Raw genomic sequence first — 23,568 nt, 5'->3', positions numbered from 1 at the left:
CGGGCCAAATGTGGATGAGAGTTGATGAGAGTTCAAACTCTCGCTCTCGTCTAGCTTGAAACTCTCACGCACTCTCATCGACTCTCAAGCACTCTCGTCGTCTTTCAACCAAATTGTTCGTTTTGACCCTTTTATGACGAGTATCAGCAGAAGGTGTACCACGTGACATAGGTATAATAGTCGTCCATCATTTAGCCATCGCTCCCTCTTTTCTGCCAAAATAAAAGAATGCAGATGATGGTTGATACAATCTTTCACTTACTTTCGTAACATATTTAAAGAAATGAGTTAGAACCAACAAACAAGTGTAAGATTTTTGTAAATAGTGTGAAATAATAAAAATCTGAAATCTGAAGCCGTACACGGAGGCTTTTAAATTAATTCAATTCTAGAATACGTTTGACCCCTGTCAATAGGATGATAAGATAATTATACTTTCTGTGATACTGAATCTCCATTACAAGCTCAGACAAGTAAAGGTATTTTTACTGCATGTTTACTTCATATCACTCAACACAAGATTCGTGTTACACTTTCATAAGTGAAGCTCGGACACAACCGTGACACAACAGCTTTTGCGAAGCTTTCTATCGTCTTTACAACGATTAAACTTACAGTGAAAGCAGCTCAAAGAGAAAAGATAACGTCCATAGCATCAGTTTGACATCACAAGTTTGTGGTAGCAGCTGTATCGATGGAACAAGATAAAGAAGAGAAGCAGACGAACAGAAGACAAACACTGAACAGCTTGTGTTCCGCGTCAGGCTTGCTGTTGTCTGTTGTGTGTTGTATCGCGCTAATTCACGTGGAACTCAGAATACAAGAACATCATCGACTGATATCACACTCAGTAACATTCTGTGATAACATGGAGACAGAAATCCTTCGAAAAGTACAACAAAATTACGACAGATGGCAAGTTATGGCTACAGGCCGCCATTGGCAAGGGACCAAAGGTAAGTTTTGTCATTTTAGTACAGTAGACAGTATAACTATATTTAAAGGAGAAGTTCACTCCAGAATGGCCATTTATTTTTTTTACGCCAATAAAAAGTTTTTACAAAGATATGTTGTTCACCAAAATTTTAGCTTCTAACGAGCGCTTAAACCCTACGAAATCCTTTTCTAAAGTAACTTAAAACTCGACAACTGAACGCCGCCATCTTGGAGCTGGTAATGTATGCGTGACGTCAAAGAGCTCAGCCTGAAGTTTTAAGCGGGAAAATTTAAATACTTCAAACTCCTTGTTTCTTTGTTGTGGCTTTTGTTTGTGAAAATGCCTCTCTGTGCAGCTCCATTTTGCTTAAACAGAGCTCCAAGAAATACAAAAGAGGGATTCCTTTTCACCGTCTTCCAATTTTTTAAAGAACAATTGCTCAAAGGCAGACATAGATATTTGTGTGTTCCGGCGTTTAATCGGGGTCCGATCGAGTTCATTATCGAAGTGCAATTTTCTGCAATTTTTTCAGGTTGATTTATTATTACATATCCTTCGAGACCTACTATTTTTCTCGCCGTCCCGCTCGACAATCTGTCCCTGGGTCTCCGAGGATGATCATGTTACTAATGTTGCAGTATTGCATACGGTACGTTCATGTTGCAATCAAGATTTGTGGCAAACAGAACATAAACAACCAATAAGTCCATAAACTGCAATGTCGCTAATGTTCCGCGGTTATAAACGTCCTCCTCCACTGTTCGCGTCAGTCATGACGACATGAACGCGAACATTGCTGTTTTATTTTGTTTACAGCATCCATCCTAGTTATTTTACGCCGGACGTTTCCTTGAACATTACAAAAAGTTACCAAAGTAGCAGACCGTATCAGTTTGTTGTAGCAGTGCTATTGAAGAGAATATATTTACTTGTTTGCTTGACCGGAAATAATCGCCGGGACCTCGATCAAACGCCCCCGGGGTTTCTCTAAAAGTTAGCAGTTTTGACCCGGCGTTTATACGAATCCGGCGTTTAATCGGGAAAATACGACGAAGTCAACAACAACAACAGAGCTCAACAACAGCAAAAACAACCATTCTATTTGCCAGAAAAATATAAATAATTACAGCATGAACAAAAATTAATTTAAATTGGCAAAGTAACAAATTTGGTTGGTATTGCGTTTGTTTGTTTTTTTTCACGCAGGAGACTGTATCTGTGATCTTCTTCGAAGCAGTCATCCGTATAGTTTTCGGAGCACACAAATATTTATGTCCGCTTTGGCAGGAATTTTTCGTTTCTGCCCAATCTTGTAATTCATTCGTGAGCATTTTTTCTTTTAGATATTGAAAGACGGTGAAAGGTTTTTTGTATCTCTTGGAGCTCTGTTTGAGAAACATGGAGCTGCACAAACAGGCATATTGACAAACAAAAGCCATGCACTACAAAGAAACAAGGAGTTTCGAGTATTTAAATTTTCCCGCTAAACTTCAGGCTGAGCTCTTTGACGTCACGCATACATTACTAGCTCCAAGATGGCGGCGTTCAGTTGTCGAATTTTGGGCTTCTTTAAAGAAAGATTTCGTAGGGATTTAGCGCTCTTTGGAAGCTGAAATTTTGGTGAATAACATATTTTTGTATAAACTTTTTATTGGCGTAAGGAAAATAAATGGCCATTCTGGAGTGAACTTCTCCTTTAAGCATAATTTCTTCGATAATTATTGCCAATTATTGTGATGCGAGTCGTCTACACTTCACCCAACATGCCATTTCTCTACAATTTTTCTGTATACGAATAAAAAACGAAATAACGATGGTGACGGTATGTTGCTGAAACCTGATCTAATGGGAACGGAAGTCTCATTTACTCGTAACCATCGAATGTCAAACAATCAGGCATAGGCGTACGAGGCGGGGGGCGAGGGGGGCTGCAGCCCCCCCAGCGCCGAAATTTTTCGGGCAAAATGCTTGGAATTCGGGCAACAAGTCTAGAGGAAAAAATAGAAAATAAGCCGAAAAATCTCAACATGACGTTCAAAACGAATTACATCAACAGAAAAAAGTATTGGAAATATAACTTTGTGGTTCAAAAGTCTAACTAATTTCTCATGTATGTTTTCGTTTCCTCTCGAAAATTGCTATAATCCCGTTCGATTTTTTCGCACATTTTGTGTTACCCCACAGTTTGATTCAGTTACAATCATTTTTAAGGGAGAAGGAAATTGGCGACGGTGACCAGAAGTTAGGATTCTCCATAGCTCGACCGTTTGCGCGCGTTTATTCCAGCCTAAGACCTTGAAACAAAGCTGTTACAGATGTGATGAAGCTTGTCAGGGGCACCCAACGGAATATTTCGTTAAAATATCTGTTCGGAAGACGATTTGAGATCTAGAATTTTTGGAACATTCCTTGTAAATTTTTTTCTTGCTTGCTTTTCCTAGGATTTTCGAATATCTAAAAAATGGTATAATTGTTCATTTTTAACGGATTTTTACTCTAAAAAGGTCACCTAGAATTTTCGGGAGCCCTTCTCTGTCTGGAATTTTTTCGAAAAGGTAAGTTTTGATCCCTATAACTTTCGGATCACTAGACTTTCAGCTAGGAAATCCGAACAGATAAAAATTTTTTAGGGGATAAAAATATGCCTATATCTACTGTTTAAATACTAAAATACGTTCAACGGTGCTATCTTTAAGTGGTTTTGAACTATATTCTCGATGGGTGCCCCTGGCTTGTGCTTTGACTCAAATGTTAAGTCGTAAGGGCTAGCTCAAAACTTTCAAAGAAATGTTTTAACCCATTTACCTGACACGCTTTTACATATCTTTCAAGTGAGAGAATGTAAATTGGCTGCCCGAAAATACGTTAATGTTTGCTAAACTCAGGAACGGATAAATAATATATTTCCGAAGAAAAAATACAGTGCAATGAAATCTTCGGGCAACACCACGAAATTAATAAAAAAAAACTGTCGTTTTCTTAAAGCAAGCAGGCAAGTTTAAGTTTGTACACAACTATTTCAATGCACGTTTCGTTGCCCATTTTAAATGCCTCTTTATTCGGCTTTCAACACATGTCATTTTTTTTTTCGGGCAACTAGGTCTCCGCCTCCCAAGGTACGAAGGTGCCCGTACGCCTATGCAATCAGGATTCACAGTTTAGACAGTTTACGATTTTTTAATCTAATTTTTCAGGAGAAGAAGAGACCATCTCAATACAAGAGCGTTCGTTGCCCGATGATTCACAACAGAGAGCAACCCTAACAGCCTCTGAAGTACAAGTACTGATCAAACAAGAACTTAGTCTGCTGCAAAACCAAGTCTGTGCTAAAGATCACACGCTCTGCCGCACAGGACCAAAAGGTAACACGGGAAAACGAGGAAGACCGGGAACCCGAGGGAAACCAGGTCTCCCAGGGAGACCCGGATCAAGCGGACCTCCTGGTAAACATGGACCAATAGGAGTTCAAGGACCGATGGGCATAAAGGGCGATATTGGAATGACGGGAGACCCCGGTCCCGTGGGACCCAGAGGCCCGCCCGGTATGAAAGGCGTCAAAGGTGAACCGGGCCAGTCCATCTCAGCTCCATCTCTGCTGCAGCGTCCTGTTGAAATGACAGTCAATGAAAGTCAGACAGCCATCTTGAAATGTATAGCGGATGGTAATCCACGTCCAAAAGTCACTTGGTCTAAGCTGAATTCATCACTCCCTGTTGGTCGCCACGTAGTAGAGTCCCGTGGCGCTCTGATTTTGAAGGACGTTAGACCTGGAGACGATGGAGTTTACAGCTGCAGAGCTGAAAATTTGCTGGGACAAGTAAATGCCTCGGCGAAATTATCTGTTCAGTGTAAGTAGCTATATTTATGTTTTTTAAATAGGCTCCTCCGAAGATAAATCATTTGATATAGCCTTCACCTAACATGAAATGAGAATATTACTAAAAGAAGAGTTTCAGAAGAGCTTCGATCGACACTAAAAATTAAAATAAGTCCTGTCCAGTGCTCTAACTGACTAAGTCCCAAAGCCGGAATGCGTCCGTTCAAGAAAGGCTACAATAGCGGAGGAAATAAAATGTAGCAAAAGTGTGTTTGGCGAAAACATCATCATCAATTTTCTTTTTCTCGCCAGTTCCTCCTCAACTTTCATTGTCATCCAATCGATTGATGGCTGAAGAGAAACAAAACATCACCATCGCCTGCACTGCTACTGGTCAGCCGCTTCCTAGTGTCACGTGGTCTAAGTCAGTCGGTAGTTTGTCTAAAGACAGAACTGAAGTGATGAATGGAACCTTGATAATCTACAGTGTAACACGAACGGATGGTGGAATATACATCTGCAAGGCAAAGAATATTCTGGGATCGGCAACAGATATCGCTCAACTGACGGTATTTTCGCGATTGCGGTTCAAAGTCCGTCCTCCTCAAGAGGTGACTCCTGTGATTGGTACAAGTGTCGATCTGCCATGTGTGGCTGAGAGTGACCTGAGACCTACAATCGTTTGGACAAAGGATGGCAAGTCTTCACTTCCTGTAGAGTCCAATATTCTACAGAATGGAACACTGCTTATTCAGAACATCAAGAAATCACACAAAGGATCTTACACCTGTAGAGCGACTAATCCTCTGGTGTCAATAGAAGCTAAAGTCACAATCAATACTCCAGTTATTGTGACTTCCTGTTCTGCGATAAGAAAATACGTTAGCAGTGTAAGCGGAAATTACGTCATTGATCCAGATGGCGCGGGAGGCCTGGCACCATTTACAGTTTACTGTGACATGAGTGACAAGAATGGAAATGGCGTGACAGTGATTAGTCACAACAGTGAAAGCAGAACGCATGTGAATGGGTATGGCGGTCAGGGTAGTTACTCTCGTGACATTCATTACACAGGAGCAAGTCTGTCTCAGCTGGCGAGTCTCACCAGAGTCTCTTCAAAATGTGAGCAATTTATTAAGTATGAATGTTATGGCTCATACTTAAGTAGCGGATATGGCTTCTGGGTGTCACGTGATTCCAGTAAGATGACGTACTGGGGCGGAGCATCACCTGGCAGTGGTAAGTGCGCATGCGGGATGACCAACTCATGTGCAGACTCCTGGCGTGTTTGTAACTGTGATAGGCAAGACAGAGTATGGCGTGAAGACAGCGGTCTCCTCACTGACAAGACACATCTGCCAGTTAAACAGCTGAGGTTTGGCGATACAGGCGGGAGCGACCAAGGATACCACACACTGGGAAAACTGAAATGCTATGGCATAGCATAAAAACATGTTAATTTGTATTGCTCTCAAGTTATTGCAAGCTCAGTATTTGTAATAATCATTATTGTTATTATCACGCTTTTTAGAGATAATTGCACGCCGAGTTGTGTAGCAACAGATATCTGAAAAACGGAAATCGCGAAAACAAAAGCGTTAGTAATGCGTTAAATTAGCCTTAAAATTTAACTGCTACGCAAAAAATTCACTTACGACACTTTTTTCATAGAGGTAATTAGTCCCAACCACAGCATTGAGTTTGTTAATTCGTCACAAAAACTCTGACGTTTCTGCACGTTAAAAAATACAATGTGTCATACAAAAGCGTAAATATCTGTTATATAAAGTACAGTCGTAGCCCTCGTAAGCAAGCCTCGAGAATTCGAAAAAGTGGTCCACTAGATCTGGTCGTTTACGAGAATGAAGTTCCGTAAGCGACTATACGTTGAAACAATAGAGGTTGGTCGCTTAGCAGAGCTTTTATCTTAAAGCTTTCTTCCTCATTCTTTTGGTAGCACTCTTGAACGATCAGTATCAACAAACATAATCAGGCAATGTTATATTACGATAAATGTGATTAAGTAGTGTAAACTTACTAACAAGAATCAGAATCTCTGATCGAGTTATCGCTTTCTAGAGCTTGCAAAGAAAGGAAAAAGACCAGTTAGGAGCCATCGCTTACAAGAGCTTTTAATAACAGAGTTTGAGAGACAATTCAAACAACAACAACAACAATCTTTTTTTGTATTCGTGCCATTACAAAAGGTATTTACAAAAAGTATTAGAAATAAAATTAGAGTACTGGCTGCCTGGAATAACCATAAAGACTAGCTGAGCCAGGCAGCCAGTTAACATTAGCATTATAATGAAAATAAATTACAGGTCGGCAAGAATAGGATTTACAATGGCGCCGTAACTCGAACTGCAGGAACTGGTCGCTTTTGAGAGTGGTCGCAAAGAAAGCTTCGACTAGTACATGCAATCATCAAATACAGAGGCATCAGAGAAGCGGCTGTGAGCTTAACAGTTGACGTTCCTTTTCCTGATTGTGGCTTTTTTTTCTCGAGCCCGATAACTGTTCATATTAAAGCCAAGCTTTTGAGCAAGTTAAAGTGGTGAAACACATGTTGCCGCAACGACTGGATCTTTACAGAAAAAGATATTTAATAGCTGGGCTAATTAATTTTCTAGAAAGTTTTAAACATACTTAGTTCGTAACCTAACTGTATCGTGTGTAGAAATCGCTATTTCCTTTCGGCCCATTCTAGCGTTTTGTTCTAAAGAAATCAAAACGAGCAGGTTGGAGGAAGTGTAGACGGCTTATTAAAATGAAAGGGCAGTCAAAAACTAAGTAGCTGATTTACAATTTCACTGAGATATGTGCAATTCTGACATCGTTTGCCCCGGTGATGCTCCGTTCCCAGGGTTGACTGATGTGAAAGAAGTTAAGATACGTCAGATACATGTCTTTCGTTTGACTTAAGAGCCTCAAGTGAGGTCTATTGAGAATCGGATCAGACAACATTTATTGTGATCAGACAACATTTATTGTTATTATTGTTGCGTGTTACTGACTGATATGACCGTATCATTACTTTTATCCTGATATGAAAGGAAATCAAACTAAGGGGCTGAAGGCTTTTTTGTAGTGAATCATTTCTGATGTTTCTAAACGTCACCGTAAAGTAATTGCGTCACTGAAGTGGTGACGCAGTGCTTAGCTGTATCACGCTTAATGAGATGTACAGGCAAGGGAAAACCAAATTGTTCCTTTTGACCCTTTTCAGACGAGTACGGTGTACCACGTCATCAAACCATCTCTCCCCCTTGTATGCAAGAACATAAAAGAATGCCGATGGTTTATATAATCTTTGACATATTTTTCAAACAGTCACGTCTAAAAAACTTGAGGTTAAAAATTTAAAATCCCCTTGTCAGGGAAACTTTGTAGCATGCTGTGCAGACTTTAAATTACTTCAATTCTACTAAATACGTTTGACTCCTGTTAATAAGATGATAATATAACAATACTTCCTGTGATACTGAATCTCCATTACAAGCTCAGACAAGTAAAGTTATTTTTACTACAAATCAGTAAACACAAGATTCATGTTACATTTCCGTCATCGATGAAACTTGGACACAACAACTTTCTATCGTCTTTAAGACAACGATTAAACCCACTGTAGTGTTTCACGAGTAGTGAACGTTCGGATTAAACCAAGTAAACACTGTAAACACGCATAAACCAGATTCAACTCAAAACCATGTGCTCGCTCTATTTCCCATAATCCTCTTTGGTCATACAATACCACAATCTCTCCTTTTTCCGAAAATACAAAATGATCACTAAATCAGACAAACGTTCCAATGTAGTCCGAGACTTTAAACAATACAAATTTCAACTGAGAAATGACCTTACGAAATGGCCACTGCATAAACAGTTATCATTAAACAAGTCTTAACCAAGTTCAAAGTCCTTTAGCTTATCAGGTTGACGATTGCATCTGGGTCTCAACGAATAACGATGAGTTTGAACTCTCTGTTCTTTCTCCTGACTAGCTCCTGGGACTTTTGTTACTGTCTCTTTTGGATTGCTAGCTGTCGTATCATGTGAGTTATCCTCCTCATACTTCTGCAGGTGAGTAACATTTCTCTTGTAGTGGACACCATCAGAAGACTTAATCTCCTAATGACTTCCTTGCTTCTTCACAACTTCAAAAGGTGTGGTTTCGAATGATGGTGACAGTTTATTAGCCTTGGGTTTCTGTAGAAGCACTTTGTCTCCTTCTTTCAGATTAGAGTCACAAGCACCTCTCAAGTTGTCAGCATAATCTTTTCCTTTCTGTTTTCTTTCACGATCTCTGTCCAGAACTTCACTGTCACTACCATCTGAGCGTAACTCTTCCACACCTGGGAGCTTTGAACGAATCTCTCTACCAAATAACAATTTTGCAGGACTCACTCCAGTAGTTGTGTGCGGTGTGCTTCTGTAACCAAGTAAGAATTTCTGCATTTCCTTTCGCCAGTCACGCCCTTCGCTGTGTGCAACTCGCATAGCTTTCAACAGACTTCTATTTTGTCTCTCCACCTCACCATTGGCTTGTGGCCACAAGGGGGTGGACGTTCTGTGTTCAATGTTGTTGTCCTTGAGGTAAGCTTCAAATTCCTCTGACACAAATTGTGCACCATTGTCAGTTTTAATCGACAACGGTAGTCCGTGAGTAGCAAACATTGCTTCCAGACAGTTAATTAGTTTGCCGAAGTCACTGATTTAGTAATGGCTACTTCAAAATATCGACTAAAATAGTCAACCACCACCAGCAGATATTCACCCGTAGGAAGGGGTCCGAGCAGATCTGCCGCAAGGTCTTGCCATGGTTGTGTAGGTAGTTCCGTTCTCTTCATTGGTTCTGGGGGCAACGGTTTCCCAACGAGCTGGCAACCATGACATGATCTACCCTTCTGTTCTGCTTCACGGTCTATGCCAGGCCACCATACCTTTGTGCGGAGTCGTTGCTTAGTCTTGACGATCCCTTGATGGCCTTCGTGTGCGAGATCTAACACTTGCTTGCGAAGCTTTCTTGGAATGACTAATCTTGTCCCTCTCAACACTAACTTTCCTAGGACAGTTAACTCATTTCTCACAGCTTTAAAGGCTGGTTCAGCAACACTCCAATCATTGGTCTGAACACACTTTCTCAACAACGTAATCTCATCATCTTCAGCAGACGCTTCTTCAATTTCCTGGATAGGTATGGCTCTGGGGGCTGCATTCTCTGCAACGTAACGGATGTATTCTTCTGCCACATTTTGTTCTCCATTTGAGACTACTCTGGTTAGACGAGACAAAGCATCAGCAATGTTCTGTGGGCCTGGACGATATGTCACTGTGAACTCATATGGCTGGAGTCGCAAAACCCACCGTTCAATTCTTGCAGATGGTTGAGATTTACTTGAGTAAATCACTTCAAGCGGTTTGTGATCAGTTTCCAATTCAAAATGTTTTCCGTACAGATAAACATGAAACCTTTCACAAGCCCAAACCAAGGCCAAAGCTTCTCGTTCTGTTTGGGAATACCTCCTTTCAACTGCAGTTAGACTTCTGCTGGCATAGTAAACTGGTCTCCATTGGCCATTTTGTTCTTGAGCAAGAACAGCGCCCAGTCCTACCGGACTTGCATCAGCAATGACTCTTGTTTTGGCATCCTTGTCATAGTAAGCTAATGTTTCAGCACTTGCCAGTGTTTCCTTCAGTGTTTTAAATGCTTCTCGCTGGTCTTTGTCCCATTTGAATGCAACGCCTTTTCGGGTCAGCTGTCGAAGTGGTTCTGCAACTGTGGCCAGATTCGGTATGAATTTCGCGCTGAAATTCACAAGTCCCATAAAACTTCTTACTTCTGCCACAGTTTCGGGCTCTCTCGCATTGAGTACTGCTTCAACTTTGGATTCTGTTGGTCCAATACCACGTGTAGACAATAAGTATCTCATGAATTCTAACTGGGCCAGCTTGAACTTGCACTTCTCACGATTCAAGGTCAAACCTCTCTGTTGCAATCTTTCTAACAGCTTCTCAAGCCTCTCGTCATGTTCCTGGTCATCTTTAGCATGAAGAATTATGTCATCAGATATGTTACGCACGCCTTCACATCCATGCAAAGCTTGCTGTATAGCATGCTGATAGATCTCAGGGGCAGATGTTATTCCAAACATCAATCGTTTGTAACGATACAGTCCAGCGTGTGTCGTGAATGTTGTGATGTCACGTGATTCTTCGCTCAGTTCTAGTTGATGATAGCCCCACTTTAGGTCTAACTTTGTGAACACACTGCTTTGGGTCATGTCTTGGAGGACTTCATCAACAGTGGGGATTGGATGCCTTTCCCTCACAACTGCTTCATTAGCTCTGCGCATGTCAACACACAATCGAATTTCACCAGAAGGTTTAGGAACTACTACAATAGGGCTAACCCAAGGTGTAGGTCCTTGTGCTTTCTCAATAATGTCCATTTGCTCTAGCTCATACAACTTGCTCTCTACTTTCTCTCTGAGACTAAATGGCACTCGTCTAGGATGCTGAGCCACTGGATTAACTTCTTTGTTCACATGGATTTTAACTTGATAATCAGTTAGCTTGCCTACTCCTTCAAAACATGATTTGTATTTATCAACAATGTCTGGTGTACTTACAGCATTGACTTGTGGTCCCAGTCTAAGTACATCCAATTCCATGGCTGTCTTCCTGCCCATTATTGGTCTGCCTTCGCTGCCAATTACAATAAAGTCAGCTGTAACTTCCTTTCCAGCAAAGTTTACTGAGGCTTCAAACTTTCCCAGAGTGTTCAGTGGTTCTAAAGTTCCATAAGGATACAATTTCTGATTTGTCTTCTCTGATTTACACTTTACACCTTTCAGCTTTAATTGTTCCCATGTATTCTGGTCAATAATATTGCACGATGACCCTGAGTCAATGAGAACTCCACTTAGAATCACATCTCCCACTTGTAAATCAACAGTCTCTGATCCACTCCTGTAACACGAGTCACCAGATCCTACAGCAAAAGCATAATCATCATCTTCATCATCCTCCACGCAGTTAACTTTCCCCCGACCATCTTGTTTTCTCTTGTTCTTTTTCTTCTGCTCTTGATTTGTTTTGCAAACTGAGGCAAAATGTCCTGTCAAGTGGCACTTTGAACACGTTTGAGATCTTGCCGGGCAATGCTTGTCACGTGCGAAATGACCACTTCGTCCACATCGGTAACATTTCAGACTCTTCGTTTGATCACTTCTGTCACTCCTTTTGGGTTTGTTGTCTTCTTTTATGGCACTAACAGTTGCACTTGCATCGCCTTCGATCTGTTTCGCTTGGGTCTGCGACACCTCCAGAGATCGAGCAATTTTCTGCGTTTCTGTTAATGTCAAATCTTGTCCTTTTGCCAGAAGTTTTCGCCGAAGCTCTGTAGACTTGCATTTATCGATAATTTGATCACGTATTTGCTCATTCTTCGAAGTGCCAAATTCACAATTCGCAGCTTGATTACTCAGCCTTACAACAAATTGATCGACCGTTTCATTTTCTTCTTGCTTCATTTGGCGAAACATGTGTCGCTCGTACGGCACATTCACTTGTGGCGTAAAATATGCATCGAGTGTTCGAATTGCAGCCAGGTAAACATTGTCATCTTCCCCTTCCGGTGCACCTGGATCCGTTAAGGTTTCGAAGATATCTTGAACTTCCATTCCTGCACAGTGTAAGAGTAACGCCTTTTTTCGAGCGGCTACTGTGATCCCACGACCATCGACATAAAATTGAAATGCCTTTCTCCATCGCCGCCATCTTGGCCCCACACTCGTGCTATCTCCTCGACAATCAAATGGCTGTATTCCGCGAGGTTCGTCGTTTGTCGCCATAACTTTCATTCAAACAGACGCGTCCTCTACCAGTTTATCCTCGTCGCCAATTGTAGTGTTTCACGAGTAGTGAACGTTCGGATTAAACCAAGTAAACACAGTAAACACGCATAAACCCAGATTCAACTCAAAACCATGTGCTCGCTCTATTTCCCATAATCCTCTTTGGTCATACAATACCACACCCACAGTGAACTGATCTGTAAGCAGCTCAAAGAGTACATTAAGGAAAACGTCTTCAACACCAGTTGATATCACAAGTTTGTGGTAGGAGCCGTAACGATGAAACAAGATAAAGAAGAGAAGCAGACGAACAGAAGACAAACACTGAACAGCTTGTGTTCCGCGTCAGGCTTGCTGTTGTCTGTTGTGTGTTGTATCGCGCTAATTCACATGGAACTCAGAATACAGAACATCATCGACTGATATCACACTCAGTAACATTCTGTGATAAGATGGAGACAGAAATCCTTCGAAAAGTACAACAGAATTACGGCAGATGGCAAGTTATAGCTACAGGCCGCCATTGGCAAGGGATCAAAGGTGAACATGATTGTTTCGCCATGAAACTATAATCTATTCTATAATCGTTGCCAATAATGTTGTGCGCCTTACTCGTCGTCTTCACCCAGGGCTGCCTGCCATTTATAATTATCTTTAGTATAACGTTTTTCCGAAACAAATGAATGTAAATTAGGTGGCGGTATGTTGCTGAAACCCAGCCTAATGGAAACGAAAATCTCTTTTACTAATAATAATATATATGATAATTGCATCCAAGAGAAAATAAGCCCCCTTATTTTCTCTTGTTGTATCATAACAACCGCCCAAAGAATTGAGTAAAACTTTAATTTTTCAGGTGAAGAAGTGACCACCTCAAGACAGAAGCGCTCTTCACCCGATGATTCACAACAGAAATCAACTCTAACAGCCTCTGAAGTACAAGTACTGATCAAAAAAGAATTCGGTCTGCTGCAAAACCAAGTCTGTGCTAAATATCACAAGCTCTGCCGCACAGGGCCAAAAGGTAACACAGGAAGACGAGGACGACCGGGAACCCGAGGGAGACCCGGGTCAAGCGGACCTCCCGGTAAACATGGCCCAATAGGAGCTCAAGGACCGATGGGCATAACAGGGGATATTGGAATGCCGGGAGACCCCGGTCCCGTGGGACCTAGAGGCCCGCCGGGTATGAAAGGCGTGAAAGGTGAACCGGGCCAGTCCATCTCGGTTCCATCTCTGCTGCAGCGTCCTGTTGAAATGACAGTCAATGAAAGTCAAACAACCATCTTGAAATGTACAGCGGATGGTAATCCAAGTCCAAAAGTCACGTGGTCTAAGCTGAATTCGTCGCTTTCTGTGAGTCGTCACGTGGTAGAGTCCAGTGGCGCTCTGATTCTGAAGGACGTTAGACCTGGAGACGACGGAGTTTATAGCTGTAAAGCTGAAAATTTGCTGGGACAAGTAAATGCCTCGGCAAAATTAACTGTTCAATGTTAGTATCTACATTAATTTATTTAACGGTTTAGGAGTAGGCTGTATTGTCTGTATACTGTAATAAAACAGTCCCTTTCGAAAGATAAAAGATAGTAATTGAGAAATATTATATAAAAGTATTACCAAAAAAAAATTTCAGAAGAACTTCGATTAACACAAAAAAATATGTTAAGTCATGCGTTCTAACTGACTAGGTATCATCAATAACATTTAAAGTCGTTAACAAGTTATGCACTTGTTCAAGAAAGTCTACAACAGCGGAGAAAATATAATTAAATGTGACAAAAGATTGTTTGGGCAAGTCATCACAATTTCTTTATTTCTCGACAGTTTCTCCTCAACTTTCATTGTCATCCAATCGATTGATGGCTGAGGAGAAACAGAACGTCACCATCGCCTGCACTGCTACTGGTCAGCCGCTTCCTAGTATCACGTGGTCTAAGTCAGTTGGTAGTCTGCCTAAGGACAGAACTGAAGTGATGAATGGAACCCTGAAAATCTACAGTGCGACAAGAAAGGACGCTGGAATATACATTTGTAAAGCAGAGAATATCCTGGGGTCAGCAACAAACACTGCTCTGGTCGTGATATTCTCTCCTCTGCGGTTCAAAGTCCGTCCTCCCCAAGAGGTGACTCCTGTGATTGGTTCAAGTGTTCACCTGCCGTGTGTGGCCGAGAGTGACCTGAGAACTACAATCACTTGGACAAAGGATGGCATGTCTTCATTTCCTGTAGAATCCAGCTTTCTTTTAAATGGAACACTGGTTATTGAGAACATCAAGAAGTCACACGAAGGATCTTACACCTGTAGAGCGACTAATGCTCTGACAACAATAGAAGCTAACGTCAAAATTAATTCTCCAGTTGTTGCAACTTCCTGTTCTGTGATAAGAAAAGACGTCAGCAGTGTCAGCAGAAATTACGTCATTGATTCAGATAGCGCAGGAGGCCTGGCACCATTTACAGTTTACTGCGACATGAATGACAAGAATGGAGTTGGCGTGACAGTGATAAGTCACGACAGTGAGAGCAGAACGCACGTGAATGGGTATAGCGGTCGTGGCAGTTACTCTCGTGACATCCATTACACAGGATCAAGTCTGCCCCAGCTTGCAAGTCTCACCAGAGTCTCCTCGCAGTGTGAACAGTTTATCAAATATGAGTGTTACAATTCAGTGTCAGTGGGTCGTGGATATGCCTGGTGGGTGTCACGTGATTCTAGTAAGATGACGTACTGGGGCGGAGCATCACCTGGCAGTGGTAAGTGCGCATGCGGGATGACCAACTCATGTGCAGACTCCAGGTATGGTTGTAACTGTGATAAGAATGACAATGTATGGCGTGAAGACAGCGGTCTCCTCACTGACAAGACACATCTGCCAGTTACACAGCTGAGGTTTGGCGATACATATGGCGGCGGCGGCCAGCAAGGTTATCACACACTGGGAAAACTGAAATGCTATGGTATAGCATGAAAATGTCTTAATTTGTCACGCTCGTCATGTTGTTGGAAGCTCAGTATTTGTAACAATCATCATCGTTATCATTTCATTGAGGTAACTGGACATGGAGTTATTGAGAACGAATATTTGGAAACGAAAATTGTCTATAGCGAGTTAAAAAGCAATGACTAGAGGGAAAACGTTTTACGAGACTGTGTTGTGTTTATAAAAGATTTAAAGGAGCAATGTCACGATATTTTAAGTAGTTTTTCTGATTACTTTCAAATTGAAGGAAACCTCAAAATAAGAGTTTTCTTACATAGCGAAACAACAAAGGAGTAATAAAAACGCGAAAATAACCAAGGATGGTTTAGACTGACGAAGACTGGAGTGGATTACAAATGACAAACTGAACTTGAAACAAGTTGCCAATTTTGTCAAGATGCGTTGCCCGTGACGTAGTTCCTTTAATTAGACCGTTATTGACTGACGCAAGTGTGAACATTTGTTAAATATAAGGTCATCACTACTTGACCATTTGGGGTTTTTTTGTAGACGCGCGCCCGAGCTAAAATTAGCCACAAACGTCAAACATTCCATGGTTCGTACAGTTAGGCAAACAAAAGTCAAGGACTTTTCAAAAACACAAAATAAGTTGTCTTGTTTCTTTTGCAAACATTGTGAATGCCATTTTAAATTTGAATCGTGACTCATCGAAAGACAGAAGACATTTTCAAGACGGAAGCGAAAATTCAAGATTGCACGAACCAGGAATAAAGATGCGAAAAGCACGACAAGCTCGACATTTCAGGTTTCTATCCCTGATTATGACTCTTTGATGTTTTCAATTCAAAAGCTACCAAAACGATTTTTAAGCATGCTGCCCAAATGACCATTCCTTCATTATAAGAGTAATTGGCGCCTACTTTTGGCGTGCGCTTATTAAGTTATGAATAAAATTGAAATGAAATTTCATTGGCGTTTATTTCTAACCAGAATTCTTCATTAACTTGCAGAAATCGTAATGAATGTTACGAGGCTAACTTTATCATACTTTCATGTTGGTTGAACTTCTTATTAATGCTAATGACTTGTTGGCGCTTTTGGAGGGTTAAAAGTGTAAAAAGGTGTAAATACCATTAAGACCAAAAATAGTTACCAAGACTGGTCACGAAATGTCACGACATCTCTCACCGGCCTCAGGAGGAGAGAATGTGTGACGAGTTTCTCGACAGCAAAAACTCTGAAGCTTATAAAGTAATACTGACGTTTTATTGAACTTCTCGTGCATTAATTTTACATAACAAATTTTCAATTCTTTCATTTCTAATGTACCAGTTTAATTTTTGTAAGTTCTTGAAAAATTTAAATATCGTATCCTTTTTGGACACGGTTTTGCAAATATATAAAATCTTGACCAACACAATTCATTTACAGTGATAAAAAGCGACGTAAGATTTAAAATATCTTTTAAATAATTTTACAGCCAATAATTAAGAAACAATAATACTATTCTAAAATTTCAGAATTTATTAATTCATACAATTTGTATTAATACCTGACTAGAAATTTGACTGTCAATGTTTAAAAATTCCTAATGTATCTCAGATTTCTTGTACAAAGGGTTTTAAATATATTGTTTCTATTTTTATGACCTCTCGCAATTAAATAATTAATTTATTATATTTATGAATTCATTTAAATACAGAACAAATGATCAATACAGTGCAGTTTCGTAAAAGATTCACTTATCAATTTAAATCCAAACTTCACTCAAAAACACGATTAATTTAGTTATACTTATAAATTACTATGAATGCCAATTATTAAATAGCTGCTAATTTATCTATTGCTTCTTCATTATATGATAAATAATTATTAAAACTATTCAATAATAAATAATTAATGTCCTTGTTATGAAATCTTTATAATTTATAAAACTCTATTACCATTAATAGCCTCCAATATTGGAAGCTCGAGACTCAACTCCCAAACTAATTTCACCCATTCACATTTCAAAATTCATGAATTCCAGCTGTACTGCCATCTACATCTTCACTTTCCATTTCACCCTCAAAGAAAGTAATCCTATAAAAAAAATCTTTCGTAAAAATTTGAAATTTGCAACAATATACAACTAAAACAGTTTGCTGATTTCTGTCAAATGAGTATTGACTCTCGCACGTGATTCTCAACAGGAGGCAGTAGACTTGAGAGTAAAACAGTCAATTCGTCGTGATTGGAAAGAAAGTCTTGAAACTCTTCTGCAAAATAAAAATAAAAACAAACAGTGCTATTATACCTACAAACGAGTACAAATGTTAGAGAACAAATTAATTCTTTGCTATTAACAAAAACTGAAAGAATTTTTTGGTTTAGATTTCTAATTGACAGTGGTATTAACGCTAACACAAACAAGCATGCAAAATTATCTTCAAATTTGTTTTCAGCATTAAAATCTTTTTAGGGTCCTTTTCTAACTCCACTCTGACACACACTCATTTGAAATTCAACAATACACCTAAAGGAACTGACCTTGCTTTTTATTTATATTTATATGTATTAATTTGCAAAGGTTTCCCACCACGCAAATTTTAAGGGTGGTGCAGGTGCCGAAAAAAAAGTGCGATTTAAATGTGTAGGTGAAAGAAAGGCAAGAGGAAAATTAAAAACTAAAATGGTCTTTCGTTGGGGTGGGAAGTCAGGGCTGATTTGGAGGCTGCGCGGCAGTTTTCAGTTCAATTATTTCATTAGGAAGAGCATTCCAGTCTTTGATAGTTCTGCTGTAGAAACTAAATTTATAGGTGTAACATAAACTGCTTACAGGTATAACACGTTTTGAATGAAAAGAGCGAGTAACGAGATTATCAACAGGTTTCCAAAAGGTAAACGCAGGGTAAAGCCGGGTCTACACGGGCTATTTTTATGCGACAAATATATTTGATCGTGTAGATGACACAACAACTATTTGTCGGCAGTTCAAAGTTTAGTGCGCCATTAATGGAATGCGACAGCAGAGATACGCACGCACAGTACCCAGTTGGAGATTGGGCACCACATATGCTGACGCAATATTTGCCAAAATTTATGTGACGAGTCGTCTACATGAGCAATTTTCCTATGTGCCAGCGACAACTTTTATTTGCACATAAAAGCTAACAAACACGCCAGCTTGTCAACAAATATATTTGTGACATAAAAATTGCTCGGGTAAAATCGCCTTTAAAAGAAAATACTGTGGAAAACTTCGACAGAGCTTTGGACCAACTAAACAACGAATGAACGAACGGACGGACGGACGTTTAGCTAAATTGATCGATCGATCGATCGATCAACGTAAACTAGCATTTCAATCCATTATTGTAACTCAAGCTTAAAAATATGCTGCCGTTAAGTGTCTGTTTAAATGCTCACCGTTTCTACTCCGTACGTTATGGTTATCAGAGTACATGTCATCAATGTTTTTTAAAATGCTCTTCAGAATATCTTCTTGCTTCCTACCACAGATGAAACTTTGATTTGGCTTGCTGTATTCCTGCAGAGACTGACAAAAATTTTCAAATGTTAGTTGGAAGAGGAGAGGTTTGTTTTTTTATGGAAAGACTAGTATATGTACTGCAGTCACCATCACAGAAAATGCTACACTTAGCAGACGTGGTTATAGAAAGTACTTGACTTGAGAAACATCAAAGTGGGTCCTACCGAGTATTAGTTTCACAGCCAACGAAGTAATTGTTAGACGTGAAGGTTATTTCTACGGTACATAACACAATTCACTTGTTTACTGAACCCATTCATGAAATGTCGTTTTAAATGGGCAGTTTGTCTGTTTTTGTACCAAAATGTAGATGCATTTTTGCTGTATTCCCACTATCTTCTTTCGTCAATTTTCGGCTAGTTCTTACACGGTTATTCAAATTATCAAGCTATACATAATAATGTCACTCAATACCTTCAGTGCACTATCAGCCACATCCTTCTTAGATGCTATCCTCGCCAAACAAACCGATCCAATCAAGTAATCTCGGAAGTCTATCACATCTTTATTTTCCTACAAAATATACCAAACATGATTACTTAACAGATCCTTTTTGGCAGATTTTAGGAGTACCAAAACAAAAGGTTTTCCTTAGGGGTTTTGCACTGGCCTTATGGTAACTCGAGAATGTATGCAACATAATTTTCACAAGTTAAATAGCTTAAAGCTGATTTCCAGTCCGTACTGCGCAGACTCGGGGTTTGTTTTCGTTTTTGTTTTGAATTCGTTGAAACGTTACACTTCGGTGACAGCATACATGAAGTTTATTTAGTCCGCCATTACAGTTCGTTTGGTTCAAGAATTTCCGATGAGCTGAAACGTCGGTTTGAAATAGCGTCAAGGTTCCCCTACTCGTTATTATTTGTTTTGCAATGATATCTGGCGTTAATAATGAAGAAAAAGGTAAGTTTGTCGCGGAATTTTTAGTTTTGCTTGTAAACATTCCTTCGTGTTGGGCTCGCATAAACATTGCAGCCGAGATTGCGCAGTACGGACTGGAATTCATCTTTAAGTAGTCAGGAATTAACACTGTAAAAATGTGTACAAGAACTTGGACACTGACTTGGATAATTCTGGTCCTTTGAAGCTGACTGGTCAGTATTGCCGTGATGTTTTTGGCGTAAGACTTGTGTAAAGTTTGTCAAAAGTAATTGGCCTTGAATTATTTCTTAAATAATCTTGACTTCATTCGTATATAAGTAAATCCTTCTGTCCTCACCTAAGTTATGAACAGTAAGGTATCTCTTTCAGGAAGGTAAGGGAGTGGGCTATAAATACAGCATGAAGCACAGTGTGCTCTGCTTTGAGAATAAGATATACTGGAGGTGTACCTTGTAATACTGCCTTGTATCTGCCAGGGGCAGTGCGCACAATCAAATACTCCAAAACTGTATAACTTGTTTTTCAATAGTGTATTAATCAAAGCCTTACTCTGTCAAAGATTGAAAAGAGCTCCTTCACAGGTAATGAAGTGGGTAGCTTGTAATGCAGCGCAAAATCCTTCAGTGAAATGCACCCGTCCTTATCAGAATCCAAAGCCACAAACTTCCTAAGATGTTCCTTTACAGAGTCCAAGTTTAATCTAAAGAATCACAGACAAAACTCTTGAGGTCCAGTACTTGTCGTTGGTATCTATTTATCTACAGAGATGAATAGAACTTTTAATACGTTCCAGACCTTTAGTTTGAAGTACAAGTACGAGACTGAGTATGAGGACGACTTTGAATTTTAACAGTCACGTTCAGCAGAGCCCTGTTGGTACCAGCTAGAGAGGGATGCACAGGACAGGAGGCTATGGCGAGGGACTGTTGAGAAGGAGTGAAGGACTAACTACCCTCACAGGGCCCTCACTCCTCCCTGTTACTACATGACCAATTGAAAAGCAGACTGACGAAACAAGATTGTTATGAAATGCGATAATTGGAAGTATAAGCACTAGGTTTGAAAAGTCGGATGCGTACTCAAACACGCACTCACATTCCAATCTGAAGGTCCCTAATAAGGACAGGGCTCGAAAAAAGACCTGTCCGGTGGCCGTCCAGGAAAAGTAGATTTTTCTGTCGTGCAAGTAACTTTCCATGCTCACTTGCCCGATGGGCAATGGCCCAGGCACACATTCGACCAACTAAACTTAGGCAAGCACGTAAGAGCTGCTTGTCCGAAGGGTAAGCTCGAATTCAAGTTTTTTAAAGGGACTGTGTCACTGCTAAGTTAATCTTATGCTATTAAATTTTGCCAAATATTCGTTATGAAACTTAATGTTTGCAAAGAAATTAATTCTATGATTCTAAATGACAAAGCCATAGCTTCCGTTGCAGCCAAATGTGTCTCCCGGGTGTCATAAATTAAAGTTACAAGCAGACAAGATTAACTTTGAAAACTGTTCCGCCGGACCATATTTCAAAAGCCCACATCGCAATCCGTTTCAATCTTCGACACTTTTGGCCATCCGTACCTTCTTTTGCATTTGGTGTGTTATTTAAATATTCCTTCACTGTTTTAAGAGGTTATTTTATACATTTAAACAAATTTGATGGTCATTTCCTATGCCTATGTTTGGCTAAAATCCGTTACACGGTCCCTTTAATGATTTGGATAACATAGCCTGTTATATTGTCACATTTCTAGTTTTCCTTTCTTGGGCCAGTCTTGGTACTGAAGTAGTGCTTAAACCAAAAGAAACATTCCAGTCCAGTTCTCAATGCTCTTACAGTCGAATGCCTGTTAACAGCCACGTCTCCACATTTTTAAGGGCCAGGATATTTCGTCCCAGCCCTATACCAATCCATACTTTTTGAAACTTTCCTACAATAACACCTACAACGCCCATGCTATTCTGGTAGAGAGGTTTAACTGTAAGGTCAGTCGCTACTTGTCCACTAACTAATGACGTCTGTACGTCTCTGTTGTCACAAAAATTTGATGACAAAAAACAGAGCAATCTTGCATACCCTAGTTTTCCTGCAGTAGCCTTAAACTCAATGATACCCGCTTCAGGTGGAAGACCGTGCTTAGTGGCTGCTGCCATTAGCAGAGTGTCCTCAAATGAGTGGCCAGTCACCGGAACATTTAAACACCTGTGAGCAGAGTATTAAGCAAAATTTAAATTAACTATAATTATAAAATTGTTGTCATAATTATTATAATATATGAATATATATTATAATAATATAATAATATAATATAATATAATATAGGCACATGCTCTGATTACATAGTTGTTTAGGGTAAGGCTATGTTAACAGACATATGACGTACCATTGTATTTGGTCGACTTTTTTGTAAAAGAAATAGAAAATACCGCCTTTTATTAAATATGGCCCTGATATAAACACTAAACAACATTTATTACCAAAAGATACCAGAAAAGAAAACACGATCTAATCCACAATGTTCTTTCTGATGATGTAGAGATGAAATGAAGATGGCCTGATAAATTTGGACTCTTTCAGGCAGTACACAGATTAACCTAGACCAGCTCATCGACTTGACCAAATTGCACGTATAATTCGCAGGGGACCGCTTGATACGGAAATGGAGGGTGCGTGTGAGCTTGAAAACAAAATGGCGGCTTGCTTCATGACCTGAAATGCGTGCAAAGGGCTCCTTTTGTAAACCCTTACGTATCTATAACAATTGGGTTTTAGTTATAAACATCCCTGGTTTTGGTTAAACTATTTAAAGAGATTTCAACTAAAAAAAGTAATTCAACTATGGTTACTACTAGACAATTAAGAAACAATTGAAAATACCTTGCCATTAACTTTTGAACATGCTCCGCATAAAGTTTAGGATTCTCTTTTTCCTGAAACCACAAGTTTTTAAGGTAGAAGTATAAGAAAAAGCAGGAGGTGTGCATTAACTGCTTCAGGTTTGCATTACAAATAATTTATTAATAATGGAGCTGTATTTTATTAGAAACATTACCTCTTCAGTTGGATTCCATACTGGCAAGAACTGTAAGTTAAAAATAAATAATTGTAAAAGAAACAGTTGGAAACTCAGTTTACTCAGGTTATCTAGTTGGCAGTAAAAGTCAACAAATAAGTTAATATGGCATGAAAATGTATAATTTTACAAGGTCAAGTTACAACTGCCAGTTTAGACTGTCCACAGCCTCTCGATTTTTCAATGCAAAAAAGCTTCTTCCGTTTTGCGCTGGCGTACAGTTCTCTCGCCGTTCTCACCGCGCGCTCATCGATCGAAAAAACACGAAAAAATAGAGGGCTGTGGACAGTCTACTGCCAGTTGTAAACTTTTGTAAAGGTCACTTGTGTGAAACAATGATGTGGTGATGGAGATTCTTATCATGACAATAACAATGATGATGATGACAATGATAATCATGATGATGCTGATGATGACAACAATGATGATAATCATGATGATGCTGATGATGACAACAATGATGATAATCATGATGATGCTGATGATGACAACAATGATGATAATCATGATGACAATGATAATCATGATGATGA

At 39.7% G+C, this 23,568-nt stretch overlaps 2 protein-coding genes and 1 pseudogene across 3 annotated transcripts in view; 2 read left to right on the top strand and 1 right to left on the bottom strand.

Annotated features, from left to right (window-relative positions):
• Positions 1-23,568, bottom strand: part of LOC144651492 (lysophosphatidylcholine acyltransferase 2-like) — a 166,158-nt gene that overhangs the window by 136,169 nt on the left and 6,421 nt on the right. The window contains exons 9-15 of one of the 2 annotated variants that reach the window (XM_078511440.1): positions 23,015-23,044; positions 22,840-22,892; positions 22,039-22,164; positions 20,519-20,669; positions 19,502-19,600; positions 18,964-19,093; positions 16,604-17,813 (exon numbers count right to left, since the gene is read on the bottom strand). In XM_078511440.1, the coding sequence (XP_078367566.1) occupies positions 17,710-17,813; positions 18,964-19,093; positions 19,502-19,600; positions 20,519-20,669; positions 22,039-22,164; positions 22,840-22,892; positions 23,015-23,044 (693 nt within the window). In that variant the 3' untranslated portion in view covers positions 16,604-17,709. Of the gene's footprint in view, positions 1-16,603; positions 17,814-18,963; positions 19,094-19,501; positions 19,601-20,518; positions 20,670-22,038; positions 22,165-22,839; positions 22,893-23,014; positions 23,045-23,568 lie in introns of those variants that run through there. The other variant, XM_078511439.1, reaches the window with a different exon arrangement.
• LOC144651458 (uncharacterized) lies at positions 618-7,241 on the top strand. Its single transcript, XM_078511397.1, has 3 exons — positions 618-956; positions 4,132-4,785; positions 5,067-7,241. The coding sequence occupies exons 1-3, from the start codon at positions 695-697 to the stop codon at positions 6,200-6,202; spliced, it is 2,052 nt and encodes a 683-aa protein (XP_078367523.1). The 5' UTR covers positions 618-694; the 3' UTR covers positions 6,203-7,241.
• Positions 12,893-16,112, top strand: LOC144651579 (uncharacterized; annotated as a pseudogene).

The sequence above is a fragment of the Oculina patagonica genome, chromosome 4 (genome assembly GCF_052425735.1).
Source record: "Oculina patagonica isolate OP01 chromosome 4, crgOcupat, whole genome shotgun sequence".
NCBI classification, from domain to species: Eukaryota; Metazoa; Cnidaria; class Anthozoa; order Scleractinia; family Oculinidae; genus Oculina; species Oculina patagonica.
Note: the sequence above shows the minus strand (reverse complement) of the source record. Positions and strands in the feature narration are given on the sequence as shown.